At 42.9% G+C, this 25698-nt stretch overlaps 1 protein-coding gene across 4 annotated transcripts in view; it reads right to left on the bottom strand.

Annotated features, from left to right (window-relative positions):
- The window catches only part of LOC126268013 (dual specificity calcium/calmodulin-dependent 3',5'-cyclic nucleotide phosphodiesterase 1-like), a 1575562-nt gene that overhangs the window by 313389 nt on the left and 1236475 nt on the right, over window positions 1-25698 (bottom strand). For all 4 annotated transcript variants that reach the window (XM_049973424.1, XM_049973426.1, XM_049973425.1 and 1 more), the window contains one exon: window positions 21170-21401. In XM_049973424.1, the coding sequence (XP_049829381.1) occupies window positions 21170-21401 (232 nt within the window). The remainder of the gene's footprint in view (window positions 1-21169; window positions 21402-25698) is intronic.

A 25698-nucleotide genomic window follows, 5' to 3' on the forward strand; every position in this document is an offset into this window, starting at 1 on the left:
TTAAATCTGTGTCTGGTTTATGCCTGACATTGCACTACATTAATACGACTGCTTTCTTTCACATTTAGCATCCACTGTAATTGATTAAACTACTCATCGGGTTGCCAAATCAGAGTTAATAGAGTTACGGCAAATTTCATTTTACAAATTATTTTTGCAACGACCTGGAATTTGTTACAATACTCTAAAAATATATCGATATTAAAAGTTAATGTTTTGTAAAACCACTGCACCGAAGAGGAGGTACTTTTCTATCATTAGTTATCGTTAAGTAATTAATTAACGGAGTGCACGGCGGTGATGAATCTTCGTGTTTCCGTCACTTGCTTTTCTCCTTTCGAAAAGCCCGCCGAAACGAGGCAGCAGCGTATATGTTGTAGCTTAGTCCAGGCGAGGTGACTTCTTTGGCCACCTAGTCACCAAGGCGGGGGGGGGGGGGGGGGGGGGGCTGGGTTTATCGCTATGAGACAAAGGAGCAAAGAAAGCAGTGGAAACATGTGGAATCATCGCCGCTTAAAGATGTAAAGTTCCAACCATCATAGGGCGAGATGATGCTGAATGTTTTTGTTTTTGACTGTCATAATGTGATGTTAACATACTATGTTCGTAATGGGCAAACCGCCAGAGGATCACAATATTGTCATGTCCTGGTGACGCTGCAGGAAGCTATCCCCATGTTCTCCTGATATGTAGTCCACAAACTGCTTACCTTTTTTGGGATAAAAAACCATTGCATATCTGGCTTTGCCAGAATGACGATAAAGCGAATCCAGAAGTGGATCGTTTCCTGAACGGTCAAAATGCAGGCTTCTGCATCTAAAGTAGGCTGAAACTGTACATCGCTGGAGAAAATGCATCGCAGAGAAAGCTGAATATACAGAGAAGGAATAAAATCATGGGCCTCTCTCCGTCTGATGACACGCCAGTCACTTGGCACGGCGTTCTACTCCACTCGTCATAGTTATAAGGAATGGTGTCTCTCCATCTGATGACAGCGGAGTCACATGAGACGGTGTTCTATTCCTCTCGTCATGGGAGTAAGGATGGGTCCCCCTATGTCCAAGAAAGCAGCAGACTACAAATCAGTAGTTGATTAGCGCATATTATGTTCAGTCAAAGGAAATTACTTTGGACTGCGATCCCATTCAGAAACTTACAACCTATTCTGGCTCCAAATAGCACAGCAATTTCTCATACACATGTATAGACGAATATTCAACTCTGTCATTTGTAGTGTCTCCAAGATTTTGTATGGAAGGTGGGATCTTTATCCAAGAAATGTTTCTCACTTGCTGTAAGCGAGTTATTAACTGCTGTGGCAGATTTTGTATTTGAAACGCAGTACAGTCCAGTATTAAATTTTAAACAATTTATGCAGAAGGAAGTAACAATTATTGTAACATATGTAGCTGTGTGTAACCCAGGATGTAAACAACAAGAAAGGACAGAGATTTTGGTCGGTAAGTTGTTAAGGTAGCATGTTGTTAAATTTTTCAATAACCACTGTTATAATGGCAATTACGGAATTGTTATTCTTGTGGTCTTGAGTCCGAAGACTGGTTTGACACAAATCTCCTCGTGAAACTTCCCTGTGCAAATCTTTTAATACCTACATGGCTGCTACAACATACATCCATTTTAAATGCTTACTGTAGTCAAACCTCGTTCCCCATCTACAGTTTCTATTAACACACTTCCCTCCATTACCAATCTGACGATTCCTTGGTGCCTCAGGTTATCCTATCAACCTATTACTCCTTTTATTCAAGTTGTTCCATAAATTTCTTTTTTCCCCAATTCGATGCAGTGCCTCCTCGGTAGTAATGCCGTTTACCCGCCCAATATCCATAATTCTCCTGTTGCATCATAAACAAATACTTCTATTTTCTTCTAACATTTAAGATTATATTTGAGATAAGAAATTTCCATTCTCCAGAAAAGCTTTTCTTTTTGTTGCCAGCCTGCATTTTATATCCTCTCTTCTTAGGCCATCATCAATAATTTTGCTGCCCGAATAGCAAAATTCATCTACTAAATTTAATGTATGATTTCCAAGCCGAATTCATTCTTCGTCACCTGATTTACTTCGACGACATTCCTTTACATGTTTTTTATGTTCGTCTTACACTCTCCTCTCAAGACACCGACCATTCCACTCAATAGTAATTCCAAGTTCTTTGTCGTCCGTGACAGAATTACAGTATCAAAGAGCAAAGATAAACTTCAAACCTTTTATTTTGTTGTCCTGAGTTACAATTCAAATTCCAAATTTCTTCTTGATAACCTTCTCACTTTGCTCAATGTCCAAATTATATAATATCAATGGTAGGCTACAATCCTCTCTCGATTCCTTCTACTACTGTTTCCGTTTCATCTCTTTTCAACACTTACGTGTTTGTGTGTCAGTGGTAGTTAGCCTTTCGATCCCTGTTTGAGAGTTAAGTGAAAAAATTATTTCCCTGAAAATCGTTATTAAATAAAATTATAGAAAAAGGCTCATATCTACACTCCTGGAAATTGAAATAAGAACTCCGTGAATTCATTGTCCCAGGAAGGGGAAACTTTATTGACACATTCCTGGGGTCAGATACATCACATGATCACACTGACAGAACCACAGGCACATAGACACAGGCAACAGAGCATGCACAATGTCGGCACTAGTACAGTGTATATCCACCTTTCGCAGCAATGCAGGCTGCTATTCTCCCATGGAGACGATCGTAGAGATGCTGGATGTAGTCTTGTGGAACGGCTTGCCATGCCATTTCCACCTGGCGCCTCAGTTGGACCAGCGTTCGTGCTGGACGTGCAGACCGCGTGAGACGACGCTTCATCCAGTCCCAAACATGCTCAATGGGGGACAGATCCGGAGATCTTGCTGGCCAGGGTAGTTGACTTACACCTTCTAGAGCACGTTGGGTGGCACGGGATACATGCGGACGTGCATTGTCCTGTTGGAACAGCAAGTTCCCTTGCCGGTCTAGGAATGCTAGAACGATGGGTTCGATGACGGTTTGGATGTACCGTGCACTATTCAGTGTCCCCTCGACGATCGCCAGAGGTGTACGGCCAGTGTAGGTGATCGCTCCCCACACCATGATGCCGGGTGTTGGCCCTGTGTGCCTCGGTCGTATGCAGTCCTGATTGTGGCGCTCACCTGCACGGCGCCAAACACGCATACGACCATCATTGGCACCAAGGCAGAAGCGACTCTCATCGCTGAAGACGACACGTCTCCATTCGTCCCTCCATTCACGCCTGTCGCGACACCACTGGAGGCGGGCTGCACGATGTTGGGGCGTGAACGGAAGAAGGCCTAACGGTGTGCGGGACCGTAGCCCAGCTTCATGGAGACGGTTGCGAATGGTCCTCGCCGATACCCCAGGAGCAACAGTGTCCCTAATTTGCTTGGAAGTGACGGTGCGGTCCCCTACGGCACTGCGTAGGATCCTACGGTCTTGGCGTGCATCCGTGCGTCGCTGCGGTCCGGTCCCAGGTCGACGGGCACGTGCACCTACCGCTGACCACTGGCGACAACATCGATGTACTGTGGAGACCTCACGCCCCACGTGTTGAGAAATTCGGCGGTACGTCCACCCGGCCTCCCGCATGCCCACTATACGCCCTCGCTCAAAGTCCGTCAGCTGCACATACGGTTCACGTCCACGCTGTCGCGGTATGCTACCAGTGTTAAAGACTGCGATGGAGCTCCGTATGCCACGGCAAACTGGCTGACACTGACGGCGGCGGTGCACAAATGCTGCGCAGCTAGCGCCATTCGACGGCCAACAACGCGGTTCCTGGTGTGTCCGCTGTGCCGTGCGTGTGATCACTGCTTGTACAGCCCTCTCGCAGTGTCCGGAGCAAGCATGGTGGGTCTGACACACCGGTATTAATGTGTTCTTTTTCCCATTTCCAGGAGTGTATAAATAAATAAATCTTAATTGCAGCTTAGCTGAAGAGATGGACCAAGAGGAAAATATTTATCTCATTATAGCGACTACGGCGGTCTTTGTTGACTCATTGAAATGTGTGGACACGGAAATAAAATACCTTCAGGTGCTCGGGATTCCTACTGAATAGATGTAGAACCATTGTAGAGGAACGAGAAGCTGTCTAAGTGTAAATTGAGGCGAGGAGACTTTTTCCCGCAGGCGAGGATCTTATGTCACCAAGGCGCGATTACTTCATTCCTACTGGGTGCGATACTCCACAACCCAGAAAGGAAATAAAACACTGAACCTTCGATGAGCGGTAGAGGAAACGAGTGATTAGTTTCGGTGAATTACAGCACTGATAACTGATTGAGATTCCTCGTTTGGTTTTTCTGTACAGAATTTTAAACTACAAAATTTAAAAGAGAAACTGAGCTTCTAGGTTTACCATGAAAGTTAAATTATTGTGTTTTTTAGAGACTCCCTTCCTCTAAGCGATTTCGGACAAAAAATTCGTGTTAGAGAGTTCAGCACAACTGGTTAACAATATTATGTCACCAATTTTAGCTTGGTCGCACCGTCGTCGAAGAGCAGATTTTAAGCAAATAATCCTTTTAAGCAATGTTTACATTTTCTCTAATAGGTCTCATTATTACTTCCCTCGCCGCCAGTGGGAAAAGAGCCAGAACTTTATTTATGTGTTTTTTAAGTAGTTCAGTCATACAGCTAGAAAAAAAGTGTCGAAATTTCTGGATCATCAGATTTCGATATGACGTACTGTATTCACTTATCCAAATTTTCTTATTCTTTACCTGTAATAAGACCGACCCAAAAACAAACTATAATTCTTTTTTGTGCGGGAAATGTGTAGGTGTCTGTATGGGGTATGGGGCGGACCATGACATCAAATTAAAATACAGGTAAATGAGTAAATATAACATTAACAGGTTATGAGCACATGCAAGTACGCTGAATTCTCAAAACTGGTGAGATATCTATACAGCCAGATCGGCAGACATCAGTTAAAATGAATGAAGTACAATGGGTAATAGCTTGTGTTTTCCAACCGAGTCTAAACAAAGGCGGAACTGGTCTCTCATGTCCGTATCAGAAACATTGTACATCTCGAAAAAAAAATCGCGTTTGAGGGTTATAAGATTTACAAGCACTGTTAAGTAAGAAGTATGTCTATACCATTGACATAGTAATCGTAAAGTCGCAGGTTTGAACCTCGTTAATAGCAACTTCCTCTTTGGTTTTCTTTAAATTCCATATTTATTAACAAATGTAAATGTAAGTTAACCAATACTAAATCATACTTGTTAAGTAAAAATAACGATGTTCATTTTTGAATACTGGTTGTGTGAAGGCAATTAAAATTTAAGAAAGACACGAGAAACGCCCAATTCTTCTTCACCTACTTCTACTTTTCGTAAGCTTTCATCTGTTTGTGTCTTGTTTTTTTCTGATGGGGAAAATGGGGACCAGCACAGCATGTTTCTAAACGAGGATGGCAAACCGCGCAAAAACCACGCTCAGACTGGCCGGTGCCCAACCACAGTACTTAAGGCGCCAAGCAGATTCCATCCTGGGCTGGCTCTCCTTCCTGTCTCGAAGCGTAGCCTGCTCCTCGTTACGTTATACCAGCTGGTGGAATTGCCTTATCGTTAAGTGAAAAAAAAAAATATTAATACCGTTAGATTTCTAGCAATAAAAAGACATTCTATTTCCTACTGATGTTTCGTATTTTAGTACCAAATTTTAATTTACTTCATGCAATAACCAACTAAAAATAAAAACGGTATTTTTATTAAAGAATTATGATGCAATATTTATTAATTGATATTTCTCTCTGTTAAGAAGATATAGTTGCGAACATCCTTAAAACTCAGGTATTTTTAGTATTGTTAATGCCCCAATTACTTGGCTACAAAAACCATTTGTTTCAGTACATCAGTTAGTATTTGTGTTCTGAAGTAACAAAAGAAGTAGATCAATTGAATGACCCAAAGTACAGCCCAGGTTTTGAAGACGGTTGGCAGAAACTTGGACATACATCTCCAAATGGTGGTGTGTCAGCCACTTCTGCTAAAGTTGGAAATGTCCTCGATACTTAGATAACTACTATGTTCTATGGCACGTGCAGCAAAAATTCCACTATGAAACATGTGTTCGGAGAGGACTGTAATGATTCTAATGAACGCATGGAAATGACTGGTGTTAATATTTTTGAAAGACCTAAGCAGCCAAGAAATGTCCTGTAAACGGTATGGGAACAGTAAGGATTGTTAGAAAGTCGTTGAAGAGAAATCATATGAGCCCAGTCAAAATTAGTAAATTGGAGTGTACAGGGCCTGTACAGAAAACAATGGCATCACAACTCTGGATATATGTAAGGAAAGAAAGTTAGGTGGTAAAAATAACCTGACAAATCTGACAAATGTTGAAATAGACAGGATCCAGATTTATAATGCTATGACAATTAGGAATAAATGAAAAATGCAGAAACAATGAGAAGAAATACCTGAGCATTCTTTCATAAAACCTCAACGGGTGAGAATTCAAAATATCACCTTTGTTCGTGGGGATCCGACAGCTGGTGCAGGTTCAACAACTGAGCCACAGCTTCCAATTATAAGCATTAGCAATTAATTCCAGAACCGTTCCTACTTCCTGTCAAACCAATTTTCAGAGACCTCATGAAAGAAGAGCTCTTGGAAAAGTGTCTCCATGATAAAATTCAGACTCTGAATGTAAGTTTGTAATATTTGCATAAAGCTACCAAAAACTACAAAAACTTAAAGCATCGTGTTCATCATGAAATGATGAGCTTCAATAGTGGTGTGTCAAAGAAGACTGTTGTGTTAAAGCTCGAGGGAACAAAGGATGACATCAGTACTGAAAAGGGACTGTGAAGCATCGATATGGGCCGTATCCTTTGTGCTGAAATTTCTACACGGAATGCTACTAAGGAGGCGAGGATGCCCTCAAAATCAAAGAAAACAAGATAAAGGGGATGATGCTGGGTCACAGAATAGGCCTGGGATGTTCTAAAACTGTATCTGTGTGGTAATGTACATTAGTTTCTTGTATGTAAAACTTTAATACGGTCTTTCTTAAAACTAATGTTCTATATTTTGTTAGGCTTTCCTAAAAACTAACACCGATAAAGACCTCAAACTTTCAGAATCTCTTATTAATGAAACAATGATTAATCACAAAAAAAGGGATCTGTAGTGACACCGAGACAAATTTTCAAGCTCTAAAGCATTTCACAAGTTATAATTCTTTTCTCTTAAAGCAAAAAAAGGATTACTCATAACATATATGAAATGTTTATGTGATTTGAGGGTGGTACTTCACTTGTAATCTCTAGAAGTTTCCTGTATTTATATCTACCACTTCTTCAGAGAGTGTACCTGAAGTACGTTTACTTTAACACTGATTGCTTATGGGAGTTTTTTCGAGACTCTGTTTCCGTAATAGATAAAGAATTTAAATCAAGGTAAAGAAATTGGTATTAGTGAGATTTTATATTTATAAAACGTTTTCGCTGCACGCTCAGCTGACGACGGTGTTAGCAGAAATATGCAGTACTTAACAGCGCTAGGAAATTTTATAATTTGAAAGGTATCTGTTATATTTTATTTTTTATTTTTACTTTTATCTTTTGTCCCTTTTCAGAATTGCTTCGTACTGCTTTCCACATGCTATGAGTTTCAAATGCTATAAGTATGAAAGAAACCGAAAGGCTCACTCCCTTATCAGACCAAAATGTACAGTATTCGCAGATGTATAGGGCATACGACTCTTCCTCCAACCTCAACGTCATGGACAATATGGCGGCAGGAATTTCATCTAGTCACAGAAATACAGTAATTTATAAATGCAGGATGTATCACTGTCCACCACGTGCAGATTCCGCAACGCAAGAAGAAGAAATATTTAAGGTGTATCGCACGAATGGAAACATAAAGAACTGGATACAAAAGTGAAACGAATGGAAGATAGCATCGAACTTGGGAAAGAGAATGTTCGGCCAGCTTGTTATTAATGACTTTCACTGTCGACTTGCCATGCCATCACACACGGGGGGAAGAAAGAAGAATTTGTTCACAAAAAGTAACCAGGCTGAGTACAGCGGTAAATGAGGCAACCTTCATTAAATCGTAGCGGAGGCTTTGTTCGGGGCTTCACAGTTTCGATCAATACCTGAGTCTGTGTTATGAAAGCAATTTAGCTCTCGAAAATTACAGCACCGGGAGGAGCACAGCTGTTTTTATTTCCCTCAAGCACCTGCGAAGGGGCACAATCTCGTTGGTTAAATTTGTGAAGTCCACTAATTGTTCACGCTGGGCAGTCAGGAGCGGAAAATAAAACATTTAAAATTTTGCTCTGCCCTGAGTTAGTGCGTTCTAACAGGGCGGCATAGGAGGGCGCTGAAAAGGGCTCGCATCCGAGTCCCAGCAGTGCCTCTCGCGCTGTGCGTAGAAAATTTTTTGGCGTTTCAAGCTGCAATTCAATTTCCAACCCCTTTTCAGATTCCGCGCTCTCACATTTTTCAAACGAAATACTGTTCTGTTATATGCATCTAAAACTGAAACTGTGCTCGCATGCATCTCTGCCTAGAACCCGAGTTTTTTTTATTTATTCTGCTGTTGTTAGACCAACTATTGTTCGACGCAAACTCAGATTTCAGGCTGTCAGCATTAAACGGCGAACATATAACTGAAAATTTTGTGGCAGAAACGCGTGAGGATGAAAATGACGTTAAAGGAAATTCGTTGCATTCTGATACTAGAGGTTCAAAAAGAAAGAACTTCTAATTTGTTTAGATGAGGTTATGTATGCAAACATGTAAATATATTGGCTGTATCAAACAAGACATTATTATGTTGAAATCTCATATTGATTTATTTATTTAACTTACAGACATGGCTTTAGTGTCATTTCATAACAAAATACATAAAGTTTTCTTACCTTACAGCTAAACGGATTCCATGTAACTTATATCATTAATGTGGGAAACATACCGAATGAATTGATTTCCTGCCAAACTCATTACAGCATGTTGGGCGTGTCTTATTAAATTGTGCGATAGATCCTAGCTCTCAGCATCGGCAGTGAGTGCAGTAAGGGTGTAACCAGCATCATATCCTTGATGAATCTCCCAAAGAAAAAGTCAAGAGATGTTAGGTCTGGTGAACTTGGAGGGCATGGAATTGGTGCACCTTGGCCTGTCCACGTTCTTGGAATCTCAGACATCTGAGAGACAGTGCAGCAAAGCACCTTCTTGCACTCTTACATTTATGGTCATCAACATCAAAAAATTTTGCAGCATATCTGTCTACACTGGAAAAACGAAGGTCCATAAGCTTTGCGCTTGTTCATGGCACAGAGAACATTCAGTTTTGGGCTGTAACTTTCATGTTCCAAGGATTTTCGTAGATTTCACTACAACAAACCACAAAGTTGAGTTTATTAACTTTACCATTTCATGTTCACCCAACAGATGAAACACTTCCACACAAAATTCCTTATGAGCAATCCTATCAGTATCTTTTACTTCTTGCACCATTGAAAACTAGTATTGTTTGAGATGAAACAGTTTTCTTCAAAGACGTTAAACAATCACGTGTGGTACACCCAGCTCTCGAGAGCACACCATGTAGATTTTATAGGACTCTTCACAAAACTTTGCCTTATTTGCTCTGCGACATCATCAGACGCACCTGGGGTTTTGTTATGTCTTACCGAACATTCAGGTTTCAATTATAAGGCTCTCACAAATAGTAGGCCAACTGGGAGGATACGCAGTAGAAAAATTACGTTGCACAGCTGTTGCAGAGTAGGGCTCTTTGAACCAAACCACACTGTGACAGCCCACAGGTGTGGCCGAGCGGTACTAGGCTCTACAGTCTGGAACCGCGCGACCGCTACGGTCGCAGGTTCGAATCCTGCCTCGGGCATGGATGTGTGTGATGTCCTTAGGTTAGTTAGGTTTAAGTAGTTCTAAGTTCTAGGGGACTGATGACCTGAGAAGTTGAGTCCCCTAGTGCTCAGAGCCATTTGAACCATTTTGAACCACACTGCGACCACACTCAAGGCCGTCAATGGCAGCTATCTAGGCTGCAGCTGCCGCTAGTGATTGCCGTAGCATGATTCTGTACTAGCGTCTGTTAGCAATGATGAATTCAATGGGCTATAACTTAGCACTTGCCACTTACATTAAGAAGGGATACAAAAACCAAACCAATAGTACTCATAGGTTTTGCAGTGATCAGCATTTTGGTCACACAACGAAATAGATTTGCCAACGGCCTTGCCGCAGTGATAACACCGATTCCCGTCAGATCACGAAAGTTAAGTACTGCCGGGATGGGCTAGCACCTAGCTGCGTGACCAGCCGGTCTGCCGAGGGCTATTGGCAAGCGCGATGCACTCAGCCCTTATGAGGCAAACTGAGGAGCTACCTGATTCAGAAATAGCGCCTCTGGTCTCGGAAACTGACATACGGCCGGGAGAGCGGTGTGCTGACCACATGCCCCTCCATATCCGTATCCAGTGACGCCTATGGGCTGAGGATGAACTGAGGCCAGTCGGTACCGTAAGACATTCATGACCTGTTCAGGAGAAGTTTAGTTTTTTTTAGCGAAATAGATTTACATGGAATGTTAATGATAATACAATGTGCAGGGCTCCATCTGGTAATTTTGAATTATTTATGAAACCCTATGATCCGTTGTTAGATTTTTTTAAACTCCAAGCAGAATAAAATGTTATGTTTAATTCGAATTAACATTTTTAAGACTGTTCCTGTACTAGATATATACTCGAGTCTCTTACCATTAACTGCAATTTAATTTCCCCTCATGCAGTCTACAGAAGGGATTATAGGTACCAGCAGAGGTGATACTGATAACTTTTTTATAGATTCATGGAGATTGTTAAGTCGTAAAGTACTTCTGACAGTTAATGGTTCACGATGTAAATAGAGAGGACTGGATAACTACAAGATACAAATTGAAAACATACGTGCATAATTCAAGTAATATTTCCGAAATACAGACTGGAAAAATTTACACATTCTCCCCCCGTGAACCATGGACCTTGCTGTTGGTAGGGAGGCCTGCGTGCCTCAGCGATACAGATAGCCGTACCGTAGGTGCAACCACAACGGAGGGGTATCTGTTGAGGGGCCAGACAAACGCGTGGTTCCTGAAGAGGGGCAGCAGCCTTTTCAGTAGTTGCAGGGGAAACAGTCAGAATGATTGACTGATCTGGCCTTGCAACACTAACCAAAACGGCCTTGCTGTGCTGGTACTGCGAACTGCTGAAAGCAAGGGGAAACTACAGCCGTAATTCTTCACGAGGGCATGCAGCTTTACTGTATAGTTAAATGATGATGGCGTCCTCTTGGGTAAAAGACCTGACTCGAAACAAGGCCCCTGGAGTAGACAACATTCCATTAGAACTACTGCCGGTCTAGGGAGAGCCGGTCCTAACAAAACTCTACCCATCTGGTGAGCAAGATGTATGAGACAGGCGAAATACCCTCAGACTTCAAAAAGAATATAATAATTCCAATCCCAAAGAAAGCAGGTGTTGACAGATGCGAAAATTACTGAACAATCAGTTTAATAAGCCACAGCTGCAAAATACTAGCGCGAATTCTTTACAGACGAATGAAAAAACTAGTAGAAGCAGACCTCGGGGAAGATCAGTTTGGAATCCGTAGAAATATTGGAACACATGAGGCAATACTGACCCTACGACTTATCTTAGAAACTAGATTAAGGAAAGGCAAACCTACGTTTCTAGCATCTGTAGACTTACAGAAAGCTTTTGACAATGTTGACTGGAATACGCTCTTTCAAATTCTGAAGGTGGCAGAGGTAAAATACAGGGAGCGACAGGCTATTTACAATTTGTACAGAAACCAGATGGCAGTTATAACAGTCGAGGAATATGAAAGGGAATGAGACATAGTTGTAGCTTATACCCGATGTTATTCAATCTGTATATTGAGCAAGCAATAAAGGAAACAAAAGAAAAATTCGGAGTAGGAATTAAAATCCATGGAGAAGAAATAAAAACTTTGAGGTTCGCCGATGACATCGTAATTCTGTCAGAGACAGCAAAGGACTTGGAAGAGCAGTTGAACGGAATGGACAGTGTCTTGAAAGGAGGATATAAGATGAACATCAACAAAAGCAAAACGAGGATAATGGAAAGTAGTCGAATAAAGTCGGGTGATGCTGAGGGAATTAGATTAGGAAATGAGACATTTAAAGTAGTAAAGGAGTTTTAATATTTGGGGAGCAAAATAACTGATGATGGTCGAAGTAGAGAGGATATAAAATGTAGACTGGCAGTGGCAAGGAAAGCGTTTCTGAAGAAGAGAAATTTGTTAACATCCAATATAGATTTAAGTGTCAGGAAGTCATTTCTGAAAGTATTTGTATGGAGTGTGGCCATGAGTGGAAGTGAAACATGGGCGATAAATAGTTTGGACAAGAAGAGAATAGAAGCTTTCGAAATGTGGTGCTACAGAAGAATGCTGAAGATTAGATGGGTAGATCACATAACCAATGAGGAAGTATTGAATAGGATTGGGGCGAAGAGACGTTTGTGGCACAACTTGACTATAGGAAGGGATCTGTTGGTAGGACATGTTCTGAGGCATCAAGGGATCACCAATTTAGTATTGGAGGGCAGCGTGGAAGGTAAAAATCGTAGAGGGAGACCAAGAGATGTATACACTAAGCAGATTCAAAAGGATGTAGGTTGCAGTAGGTACTGGGAGATGAAGAAGCTTGCACAGGATAGAGTAGCATGGAGAGCTGCATCAAACCAGTCTCAGGACTGAAGACCACAACAACAACAACATGGTGTTAATGAAAATGTAATGTATTCTGTAGGTTGATTGAAATCTGTTGTTCTAAGAAGTTAATATGTGGAAGTTGACTAAATACACGTCCTATGCTACAAATAGACTCAGATTATCTTATATCTCTAAGAGGAGTCGCTACATAGCATCGAGGGACGCAGTTTACGATTGAGTAAAATCACATTACAAACTGTACATTAAATTTTAAAGAAATTAATCAGAGCATCAAATAATGAATGTTTTTTCAGCAAAATATAAGCTCTTTCGGCAATAAGATTAAGAATTATTTACAGCGTAGAAAAAGTAAGAAAATGAGGTAGGGAAAGGAACAAACATCTTTGGAGGAAAATAAAAAAATCAGCACTGATAGCCAAAAAATGTCAGTCGTATTTTCCGTCAATAGTAAATAGCTTAGGTTTGAACATTCAAAGAGGAGGGAGGAGAAAGGAAAAGAAAGGGAAGGGACTATTGATATCAGCTGAATCAGGACTTTGTGTGTCTTCAGCGGCGTCGAGTGAAAATGTGTGCTCGACCGGGATTAGATTCTGGCACCTCCTACTTACCAGGCAGCTGCGGTAACCACTTGGCCACCCGGGGTACAGTATTGTCGTCTCTGCCTGGACTATTTCGACACGCCTCTCTGCTGACTCGAATTCCTTCCGAGCACCACGACAGATAAATCGTCACATTTGACATCGTATTACATTTGCGTTATTTATGTTGATAAAGTATATACACAAATGTGTGTTTTCTTTGTTTCGTGCGAATTTTACTGCAGCAGCGATATACTGAGGCGAACCTTCGCAGTGGCGGACGACGTTCTCTCTTAGCTGAGACTTACAACCGCGAGAAGATGGCAGCCTGTTTGCCAAGACATGCTATGTTCTTTAATATTTGAATGGATCGAATGAAACCTTATTACGACAGAAGGAGTATAACAGATGTCATTTTTTCGTAGTAACGAGTAACAAGTATTTGACTGTAAATAGAGACAAAATTTATTCCAAGTGCAAGAAATTTAATCATTCTGGCATGTCCATTTTCTGCATCAGAAACACATCAAATGAACTTAAAACTCTAGAAAATAAATGAAGCACAATAATCATTAACAGATTCGTACCTAGTGAAGCTGCTCTCGCCCCGCGCAGAAAAACAATGAAATGTCAAAACTGCTTCGTTATTCACCACAGTACTAACATGAGACAGCCTCCACCCACCTCCCCGCCGATACGCCCTCTCCCCCATCTCCCTACCCTCCTCATTTCAGGCCCTGGGTAGCATTTCAAAATGAGTATAAACTGTCCGTGTGGTTGTAGGCGCTTCAGCCAGGAACCGCGCTGCTGCTACGGTCGCAGGTTCGAGTCCCGCCTCGGGCATGGGTGTGTGTGATTTCCTTAGGTTGGTTAGGTTTAAGTAGTTCTAAGTCTAGGGGACTGGTGACCTCAGATGTTAAGTCCCATAGTGCTTAGAGCCATTTGAATTTTTGAGTACAAACTAGTTAATGCACAGCAAAGTATCAGTAAGAATTACAGATAATCCAAAACAAACTATAAGTTTTTTACCTACTTTATGGGTACTGAGAAGTACTTTCCTTGGTCATTAACAGTGTACAAACGATAATCGATTTCACACCATATATTCTGAAGCATAGCCGGCCGTTGTGGCCGAGCAGTTCTAGGCGCTTCAGTCCGGAACTGCGCTGCTGCTACGGTCGCAGGTTCGAATCCTGCCTCGGGCATGGATGTGTGTGATGTCCTTATGTTAGTTAGGTTTAAGTAGTTCTGAGTCTAGGGGACTGATGACCTCAGATGTTGAGTCCCATAGTGCTCAGAGCCATTTGAACCATTTTTTGAAGCATACGTAGAGTTGGGTTGCTTCATTATGCCGAAGGTATGTGATGAGTGGAATCCGTATCGGCAGTTGTCACGTTGTCCACGTAATTGTATGCTGAAACACTTAGCTCGATGAGGAGAAATTAACGTCACATTTTTTGTTCTGACATCGCACAGAACAAATAAACTTTCGCTAAGTCATGTAATGAACAAAATTTTGAACTCTCTTTTGCATTCTCTCTCTTATCAGTGTATCCTACGAATTAAACACTTACAGCCTTCTGTAATGGCTATATATCATTTTGAATTCCCTTGTACATAAATGTTTAATTTATTACAGATGTGAATAATCTCCTGACGAGGATATCGGCGAAGTCCATTACGAACGCTCTCAACATCGGTACATAATATTCATACGTTATGAATATACAGTCACATTAATGTGACCACCGACTAAGTTGGACGTCAACGTGCAATAACCACTCACAGACGGCAGGTGGCAGCACCAGCAGTAGAGGGTATATAAAGCGCGCCGTGGAAGCAATTTCGTAAGCTGTTCGCGTGCCTCCGTGGTTACATCATACCGTGCATGGCAAAATGGCGCTTTTCCAAAACCGGTGCTGGGCAGCTGTGGTGCACCAAAGACCATAGATGACAGGGGTGAACGACGGTTGCGGTGTTACGACTGGTAGACGTTCAACTTTTGAGCAACTGACCATCCAGACGAACAAAGCGTCTATCAACAGCGTCTCCTCAACGACCGTTCAGCGAATGTTGATGCGTACCGGCCTCCGTATCAGGTACCTGATCCGTGCACCCATGCTGACTGCTGTTGATGGGCCACGGAGGCTGGAATTTGCACGCCAGTACAGGAACTGGTGACGAGTGGCCTCAGATGAATTACGTTTTATGCTCCATCGGACAGATGGCCGTTGGCGTTCACGGCGTGTAACGTCTGCAACTAGGAAGGAGGCTATGGTCTGTGAAATGATATCGTGGTGTTCCCTGGATGATCTTGTCATTCTGGAAGGCACAATGAGTCAGCGCATGTAGTGGTGGTGGTGGTTAGTGTTTAACCCCCCGTCGACAACGAGGTCATTAGAGACGGAGCGCAAGCTCGGGTTAGGGAAGGATTGGGAAGGAAATCGGCCGTGCCCTTTCAAAGGAACCATCCCGGCATGTGCCTGAAACGATTTAGGGAAATCACGGAAAACCTAAATCAGGATGGCCGGAGACGGGATTGAACCGTCGTCCTCCCGAATGCGAGTCCAGTGTGCTAACCACTGCGCCACGTCGCTCGGTCTTTACGCATGTATGCATCTATCCCTGGGACGATGTCCACCCCTACACGCAAGCACTATATGGCACCCACCAGCAGGATAATGCAACGTGTCACACAGCTCGCAGAGTACGTGCGTGGTTCGAAGACCACTAGGATGTGTTTGCCGCATTCCCCTGGCCACCAAACTCCCACGATTTAAGCCCACTCGAGGATCTTTGTGACCACCTCGATCGGGGAGTACCCGCCATCCCCATCCGAGAAATCGTGCGCAGATGGCCACGGCCTTGGAGTCAACATGGCTCCACATTCTTTTCAGTATCATCCAGAATCTCACTTACTCTCTTCTTGCCCTGCAAAACGATCTCCAGTGTCGGTGGCGTTTCTGCTCTACAAAGAATCGACGATATCAAAATCGTACAAAAAGTTGAGACACACTGTCTAGCTCAGCTAAACCACTATTACTCAGTTCTGCAGTGAAAATGAAGCTGTCTTGTTGTTCCTCTGTTGTACCATAAATATTCATTCTCTATGAAACGGACCAGTAACAATTTCGTACTTCTTGCAAGACGCAAGTACACCATTAATTTTGGTGTTTTGTATGTACAGATGTATCACCCGTAGGACACGCACAATAGACGCATGACTGTTTTTGACGCGTGACAGGAAGACAAGGCACATTCTGCGTTTCAGTCACGTGTACTATAGCGAATGACACACGACATGAGAATGGACTTTTATACGTATTAGCAAATCACAGCAATTCCCGTTGTTGCTCTGTTACTGTTTAATCCATATTCAGTGCGTAATTTGTATGCCAAATGGACGTAACGAGTTTGTTCGGATTATCGTCAACCTAGCTTCAGATAAATTGTCTGTTAATCAAGAGAGCGAAAGAGCGCATCCGCACAAATATAACTACGTTTCGCAAACATTTGTGCACTTGCCCGCCGTCTGCTGGCACCGACTATTTAGGCTTATTGTATGAGCCATTCAGTCAATTCATGTCCCTAGCTATCCAGAAATCTGACGAATGAAGAACTGAAACTACATGCTGCACAACAAAGGGTGCAAATTTTCAGTTGACAAACCAGAATAAATCGAAAAATAAGATTCACGCGAAAAAATGTGCAGAATGCAAAGTTGATTATTTTCGATGGTGCTAAAATTAGCCCCTCTGGGGGTGGGGCGGGAGGCAACTTTAAAATTTCAAATGGGATTCCCCATTTTTTATTGCAGAATCAGATTCTACATAAAAAACTACGTACATTTTGTCGTAAATATTTATTTTGATTCTTGGTTGTTGGCGCTGTAATTCAAGAAAATCCATGTTCTCATTTTTGCGTGGAAAATGGTTACGAACAAATAAAAATGAGTTCACTCATTAGGAAGTAGAATGTTTGGTTAGTTAGTTAGCTAGTCAGATGATATGTTTGATAATTAAAAGTTGGGTGGCCTCATGACCACGAAACAAACAAAACTTATCAGAATCTGCGGAAAAAAAATTAATATTTGGGTCAATATTTGTAAAACTCTAATTCATCCCTCTCAAACCCACCCTATGGGGAGAGAGGCAGAGTTTTAGTTTTAGCGAATCAAAATTTAAGAAGTAAATAAGTATATTTTATTTATACGTAAGCATTTTCCACGCAAAAATGACAACATGGATTTTCTTGAATTACAGCGGCAACTTCCAAGAATAAAAACAAATGTTTAAGACAAAATGTACGTAGTTTTTATGTAGAATCTGATTCTGCAATAAAAAATGGGGATTCCATTTTAAAGCTGCCTCCCGCTCCACCCCCCAGGGGGCTGGGGTGGTGGGCTAATTTTAGCACCAGCAGATGTCCCCCTCGAAAATAATCAACTTTGGATTCTGCTCATTTTTTCGTGTGAAGCTTATTTTTCGAGTTATTCTGGTTCGTAAACTTAAAATTTACAGCCTGTATAATGTTAACTGGACTTATCTTACTGAATCATCAAGCGATGTTAATCTACCGTGTTGTTCACTCTGATTTCATTCCGATTCAAATGGCTCAGCTTTCATTCCGATTCAAATAGTTCAAATGGCTCTAAGCACTATGGGACTTAATATCTGAGGCCATCAGTCCGCTAGACTTAGAACTATTTAAACCTAACTAACCTAAGGACAACACACACACATCCATGCCCGAGGCAGGGTTCGAACCTGCGACCGTAGCAGCAGCGCGGTTCCGGACTGAAGCGCCTAGAACCGCTTGGTCACAGCAGCCGGCTCATTCCGAGATGCTCTTGGTTTTCTCGGTGGTGCTTGGAGGTCGTAGATACATCTTAAATGTTTCTATCACACAATTTTTTGGTGAGTGGAAATTCGACTGGTATCAAATTCAGCGATCTGTGTAGCTATCGAGGTGGATGAAAATAACATAATTGCATTTTGCTTTGCTGTTTCAGATGCAACAAAAGATCTGTTGACTTACAGTGTTACGACTATTGCGATAACGAGACACAAGTTAATACTGATATTCATTACAGCTACCTTCAAACTACTGGTCTTTGGTAACATTCTGTTCAAGAATTCTTCTTGCCCATGTCAGCCCTTTTTATGTCCGTCTCCTCAGCAACAGTCATCCACAGTTTTCGATTAACATCAAGAGAATGATACCGGTTGTCTTTCATATTCCAAATAAGTGGCTTTGTGCAGAATACAACAATCAATAGGCTACTACCGACTGATCTTCCTAGAACGGGGTTAGTCGCTTTTAGATGCTCGTCGCAAGTGCATACACAGCTACAACCACAATCGTCATAGATGTATATCGTGAAAGAGTGCACATGGTAGCGCCACCGTTGACGAATACTGTGAGGGGCGATTTGTCACAGTCTAGAAAACTTGTCACTAAGATCTGCAAGTGGGCGTGTCACAAGTGATGTGACTCTACACATGTTAAAACGGGGTTTCGTACTGTTCTCACGGAATGTCTAGATCCGGCAAGTTTGATGAAACGGTACTACAATTTGCGTTGTTTTACGTGAAGGCCCACTCAATGATTTTGTTAATTTGTTCTCGTTGAATTTTTGCTGGCACCGCTGACGGTTTCGGGCTCCCGCGTCATGGGGCTTAAACTCCCTTCACCCATCTCCTTGCTGCTGAAGCCACCATAAGATTTTTCTTTGAGTTTGATAAAAACTGTCACAGCATAAGGAAATATTTCAAGGTTGGAAACACTAACAGAGTCTGGGAAATATTTCCGCGGTAGAGCGAACAGACTTGTTTCATTTTTGAGAGAACTTTTATTTCAAGAAAATGGTACGGATGTTTAGTGCAGAATTTTAGTGTGATGTTAGAAAAATAATATTTAAGACAACTTCATTGTGTTGCATTGTCTTTATAAGTCCTCGGAACTATTATCGCAATGGAAGCAAAACCTTTTAAACAGAGTACAAATGTGCGATTTCTCGGCGATATATACTGATTAAGTGTTCTCGAGCTTCCAGCTGCGTTAGTTTCTCAAAAAGCCACGACCTTTCGGCCGAGTGCTCCTAGGCCATGTAAGGTGACGACACTTCAGGGTTCACCTTGTGGAAGTCCATCGTTCTCGCGAACGTGGGACAGCGGTTGGTGATATAAACAAATGCAAAGGGTCGCCACAGCCATATTATTAAAGAAATTTTTATTAAGAGTATATTTTAAGGATACCGTATTCTGAGGCTTACATCATTATTGCAAGTTGCATTCGACGCGACGACAAAAGATTTTTTGGGTAGCATTATAACCGAAGCGATCGAGATGAAAATGTTTACGAACATCTTAATTAAACACAACAATTTGCAGCTAAGCACAGCTTGGGACCCAGCCATAGAAAGGTTGAAGTGGTCGCTGCGGTCTTACAACGGAAATGTTACCTTCTATGTCGCCTTACAGGGAACCAATGACGTAATAGGAGGTAGTAAGACTCCTACAAACTGAGTTGAACTGTCCGCATGTTTTCCCCAAAGTATAGATATTCATACATGTTTACAAATGAGTCAGGATGCGAATGGAGATTTCTAATTAACTGGATTGAAGCTGCTCTAATAATCGCAAAAATGGTTTTGGGTTGTTTAGATTTCCAGGTGACTCCGAACGAAGAAACAACTGGGTACTAGGATCTGGCGCTCAATGATTTATTGTAAGCTTATGTTCAACAAAGTAATTATAAACACGAAACCATTTCTATAAAACTGCGTTTCATCCGCCAGTCTGAATCTGTTTTCGCAACTGGCAAAGTGGAGCGGAATATTTATTGTGACGTGTTTACACGTTTTTATCATCAAGGTAAATACACAGACTGAATAATACTTAACATGATTTCTTATGTAGGTACCGTAGGATGAATGATATTTAAGATATTTTTATAGGGGGGTAGTCATCGTGAAGGTATCTTCACAAGAAAGATAACCTATATACATGCAAAAACTAATTAACTGGCACAGGTTGTTACTGCATAACACCTATCCTTGCTGGTACGGAGTTCTTAACCCACTACATTTAATATTTATAAACTACCACGCAAGTTCCGAGCCCACATTTCTGCAGCCGTGTAATATTACATTTCAGTTTTCACTTTTATATGAAAAGGTCGTTCTAAATATCTCTATACACATTAATTACTGTTCGGAGTCGCGCGCAGTGGCTGCGCAGTTTTAGGCGTCATGTCACGGACTGCGCGGCCCCTCCCGCCGGAGATTCGAGTCCTAACTCGGGCATGGGTGTGTATGTTGTTCTTAGTATAAGTTAGTTTAAGTTTATGTGTGAGTCCAAGGACCGATGAACTAAGCAGTTTGGACCCTTCGGAATTCACACACATTTCAACATTTTTTGCTGTTTGGTACACTTCATACATGCAATATCCAATATTTTATAAGGAATATTGTAAATGTTGCGTGAATAGGCTAACCACCCACAAAATAAACACTCCCGAATCCTCAGAGTCGGGAAAAACGTGGTGGACGATTTAGCCTGTTATATTGGATCCCTAGGTGATAATTAAGGACAGCAGCAGCAGTAACCACAAGACAGTCACCATTTGACAATGGACAAGTAGCAATCGGCCGAAAGCTCGTACGTTTTTAAGTAGTTGACGTGGCTCGAGAACCTTTTAGACAATATTTATCGGGCTGGAATTGGTGTGACAGCTCCATGATTGATGGTACAGTTGTTTTGGGCGATGTTCCGAGATAGCAGCACCGTCGCCTTTTTCTCGCTTACCTGAGGGCAGCCTTGTCGCAGGCGTCCGGCGTGTCGACGGCAGGCAGGTTGTCGGTGGACAGGTCGACGGCGTCGAGGGCGTCGTCGTCAGCGACAGCGGACGCGCCCCTGGCGAGCGGGCCCGCCCTGGCGCCGTTGCCGCTGCCGCTGCCGCTGGCGCCCCCGCCGCCGCTGTTGCCACCGCCGCCTCCTTTGCCGCTGCTGCGGCGGACGATCGTCAGCGAGCCTTGCTCTGCAACATCAGCGCCGCCGCAAGGGCCCGTTTCAATGCTGCCCCTCGTCCCCACTAATCTACAGATACGTCGACAATACTCCACTGCTCTGCAATTCAGTTTAAAATTTGGCAGAGGGTGCACAGAACCACGTTCAGCTCTCGAACAGCATGTGTCGAAAATTAACATCTACTTAGATAATACCGTAAGATATTTAGGTGGTAAGTTCCTATGGAACCAACAGGAGATCTGATTTCTCTTTTTTTTTCACGATAATTATTTCTCTATTTCTCTCTTTGTAGATGGGAGCCAACAAAATAAGCTATCGGTTAAAAATTAGTGCCATCTTTTAGATGTTTCCAGTTCACTCAAGATTCATTGTTGCAACAGTGCATATGGTTTCTCCTTCTAGTTTCTGTGATATGTGCTTTTGGTGGTGCAGGTTATCAGCCCACAGCCCCCCGAGTGTCCTGGTGGGGCTGCCACCCCATGGCCTGGACACCTGCCAAGGTTTTATTTCAGGGCCTTACCCCTTAGACAGCTTGTCTTCACCACGACTATCCATCCCTTCGCCGTAAGGCCTATGTGCATCAACGTTGTCCTGGTTTTCAAGGATCGTCCGCTGTCCACATTAGGGGACTGTCTCTGCTGCCACACAATCACAGGGAGGAAAAGGAAAGGAAGGGAGTGAGTGTATAGGATGGGACAGAACAGAATAGGATAGGACAGGACAGGACACTAGACGGGACGTTGTGAGACACACTTTGTCTGGATCCTCTATGGAGACCTCTCCGGCTTGGGAGGCCCTGCTGGTAGTTACACCACCGCCGGCATAGCCCTCCATTTCATTGGATCACACAAACTCCCTCGCCCACACGGACAGTGTTTCGTTAAGGCTGTGTCTCCTGAGGGTGAACAGTGCATATGGAGTAGATGAAATGATTACTTTTACAGATCCATAGCACAAGAGTGCCGGCCACTGTGGCCGAGCAATCCCAGGCGCTTCAGTCTGGAACCGCGCTGCTGCTACGGTCGCAGGTTCGAATCCTGGCACGGGCATGGATGTGTGTGATGTCCTTAGGTTAGTTAGGGTCAAGTAGTCCTAAGTCTAGGGGACTAATGACCTCAGGTGTTAAATCCTATAGTGTTTAGAGCCATTTGAATCATTTTTGAATAGCACATGCGGTTCTGAGGTACCAGATTTTGACCAATGCTGAAACACCCATATTAGTACATGGGTAGCCTGCTCTGGCGGCAATGCAGGCATTGACACTGGAATCCAGTCGATCGTAGAGATGGCGAATACTGTCCTGGTGTACGTTATATGCCACGCCTGATCGACCTGTTCGCGTAGTTCTGTAAGAGTCGACTAGAGACAAGTCCGGATGCCGTGTTGGCTGGGGAAGTTGCTTCACTTCTTTCTGAGGAATTGAATGGTCGAACATTATCCTGCTGGAATAACACATCACCTGCTTGTTTCAGGAACGGTAAAGGAACGGATCTATCAACATTCTGCACGTACCGAGAGTTTCCAGACTCACCAAAGGTGAACGGGAGCTGTACATTATTTCACCACAGACCATAAGGCTTCGGGTGGGGCCAGTGTGTTCTGGACGAATGCACTCTAAGAGATAGCGCTCACCAGGTCTACGTCATATGCGCAAACGACCATCACTTGCTTGCAGGCAGAATCTGCTTTCATCGCTGAAGACCAAGGCACGCAATTCCATCTTCCAAGTGGTCCACTGACGGCACCAGTAGATCCGTGCACGTCGATGCTGTGGCAGGAGTGCAAGACGAGATAGAGGTGTGCGTGGCTGTAGTCCCTCTGCTAATAACCGATTCGCAACAGTTCGTGTTGACAAGCCTGGTCTCACAGGCCAACTTATCTGAGGTGTGGTAGCTGTACAATCTGCCACTGCTGCTCTTACAATACGACATCCTGGTAGGCGTCTGTACTGCGTGAAAGTCCAGAACCTCGTCTATGGGTGTGAGAATGTTCACGTGACTACTGATACCAACATCCTTGCACAACTGACGAAGCACGTCTAACTTGGGTGACGATTCTCCCGAAAGACCATCCCGCCACTCGTAAAGTCACAATTTGACCCATTTCAAAGTCACTTACTTGGCTGTAGGAAGCACGAGTGAGTCTGCGTGGCATGGTTGCCCGCTCGCTTCACACGGTTACACCACACTGAGCCTTCAGGCTGTGTGCATTCCCTATTAAACGACAGGCACAAAAGGCGCTCTGGCAGCTATATCACTACGTTATCTACTGATGTATGACGTTGAAACCAGTATCAGTATACCTACTATCCTCACGTCGCATATGCCGTCATCGGATCAAAATCGACGTCCTCTTTCCAGGTGTATTTTTTTCCGGCAGTGTGTTTTCGCTGTGGGAGGTAAACGTTAGTGAAACTTTCTGAAAGATTAAAACTGTGTGCCAGGACGGGACTTTCACAGGCAAGTGCTCTACGATTTTTTTCTTTTTTGTTGATTTCAATTTGGTAGTTATTGTTTGTTTAGGGGGGACGTCCCACGATACCCGCTAAAGCTCATTGTTGATCTGTTCACTCAGTTTTTTTTTATTACAGAGGACGGATAACCCTCTGACCGATTTGCTGGGCTACCGTACCGGCTCCAAGTGAGCTATCCCAGCACGACTCACAGCCTGTCCTCATAGCTCTACTTGTCAGTAACTCATCTGCTACCTTCCAAAGTCCACAGAATTTCTACTGTGTAGCTTGGGGAATTCTTTACAGAAGAATGGAAAAACTAGTAGAAGCCGCCCTTGGGGAAGATCAGTTTGGATTCCGTAGAAATACGGGAACACGTGAGGCAATACTGACCCTACGACTTATCTTAGAAGCAGGATTAAGGAAAGGCAAACCTACGTTTCTAGCATTTGTAGACTTAGAGAAAACTTTTGACAATATTGACTGGAATATTCTCTTTCAAATTCTGAAGGTGGCAGAGGTAAAATACAGGGAGCGAAAGGCTATTTACAATTTGTATAGAAACCAAATGGCAGTTATGAGAGTTGAGGGGCATGAAAGGGAAGCAGTGGTTGGGAAGGAAGTGAGACAGGGCTGTAGCCTCTCCCCGATGTTATTCATTCTGTATATTGAGCAAGCAGCGAAAGACACAAAAGAAAAATTCGGAGTAGGTATTAAAATCCATTGAGAAGAACTAAAAACTTTGAGGCCCGCCGATGACATTGTAATTCAGTCAGAGACAGCAAAGGACTTGGAAGAGCAGTTGAACGAAATGGACAGTGTCTTGAAAGGAGGGTATAAGATGAACATCAACAAAAGCAAAACGAGGATAATGGAATGTAGTCGAATTAAGTCGGGTGATGCTGACGGAATTAGATTAGGAAGTAAGACACTTAAAGTGGGAAAGGAGTTCTGCTATTTGGGGAGCAAAATAACTAATGACGGTCGAAGTAGAGAGGATATAAAATGTAGACTGGCAATGGGAAGGAAAGCGTTTCTGAAGAAGAGAAATTTGTTAACATCGAGTATAGATTTAAGTGTCAGGAAGTCGTTTCTGAAAGTATTTGTATGGAGTGTAGCCATATATGAAAGTGAAACATGGACCATAACTCGTTTAGACAAGAAGAGAATAGAAGCTTTCGAAATGTGGTGCTACAGAAGAATGCTGAAGATTAGATGGGTAGATCACATAACTAATGAGGAGGTGTTGAATAGGATTGGGGAGAAGAGAAGTTTGTGGCACAACTTTAACAGAAGAAGGGATCGGTTGGTAGGACATGTTATGAGGCATCAAGGGATCACCAATTTAGTATTGGAGGGCAGCGTGGAGGGTAAAAATCGTAGAGGGAGACCAAGTGATGAATACACGAAGCAGATTCAGAAGGATATAGGTTGCAGTAGGTACTGGGAGATGAAGAAGCTTGCACAGGGTAGAGTAGCATGGAGAGCTGCATCAAACCATTCTCAGGACTGAAGACCACAACAACAACAACAACAACAACAACAGCTTGGGGAGCTAGCACTCCTTCAAGGAAGGAGGAGCTCTTACCCGCTAATGCCAAAGGTCCTGGATTCGAGTTACTGCCCGGTACACAGTTTTAATCTGCCAGGTAGTTTTATAACAACGCAGAGTGAAAAACTCATTCTCGAGAAAGTGACTGAAATTTCCTTAAAAGATTTCACCACTAGGAAAAACGTCTTCGCTTTAACGACTGCCATCTCCACTAGCTTATCATATCCGTGACACATTCTCCTTCAAGATAACACGAAGCGAGCTGTTCTTCTGTAAAAATGTCTTTTCTAGATGTCCCCCGTC

This window comes from Schistocerca gregaria, chromosome 4, assembly GCF_023897955.1.
Source record: "Schistocerca gregaria isolate iqSchGreg1 chromosome 4, iqSchGreg1.2, whole genome shotgun sequence".
NCBI lineage: Eukaryota > Metazoa > Arthropoda > Insecta > Orthoptera > Acrididae > Schistocerca > Schistocerca gregaria.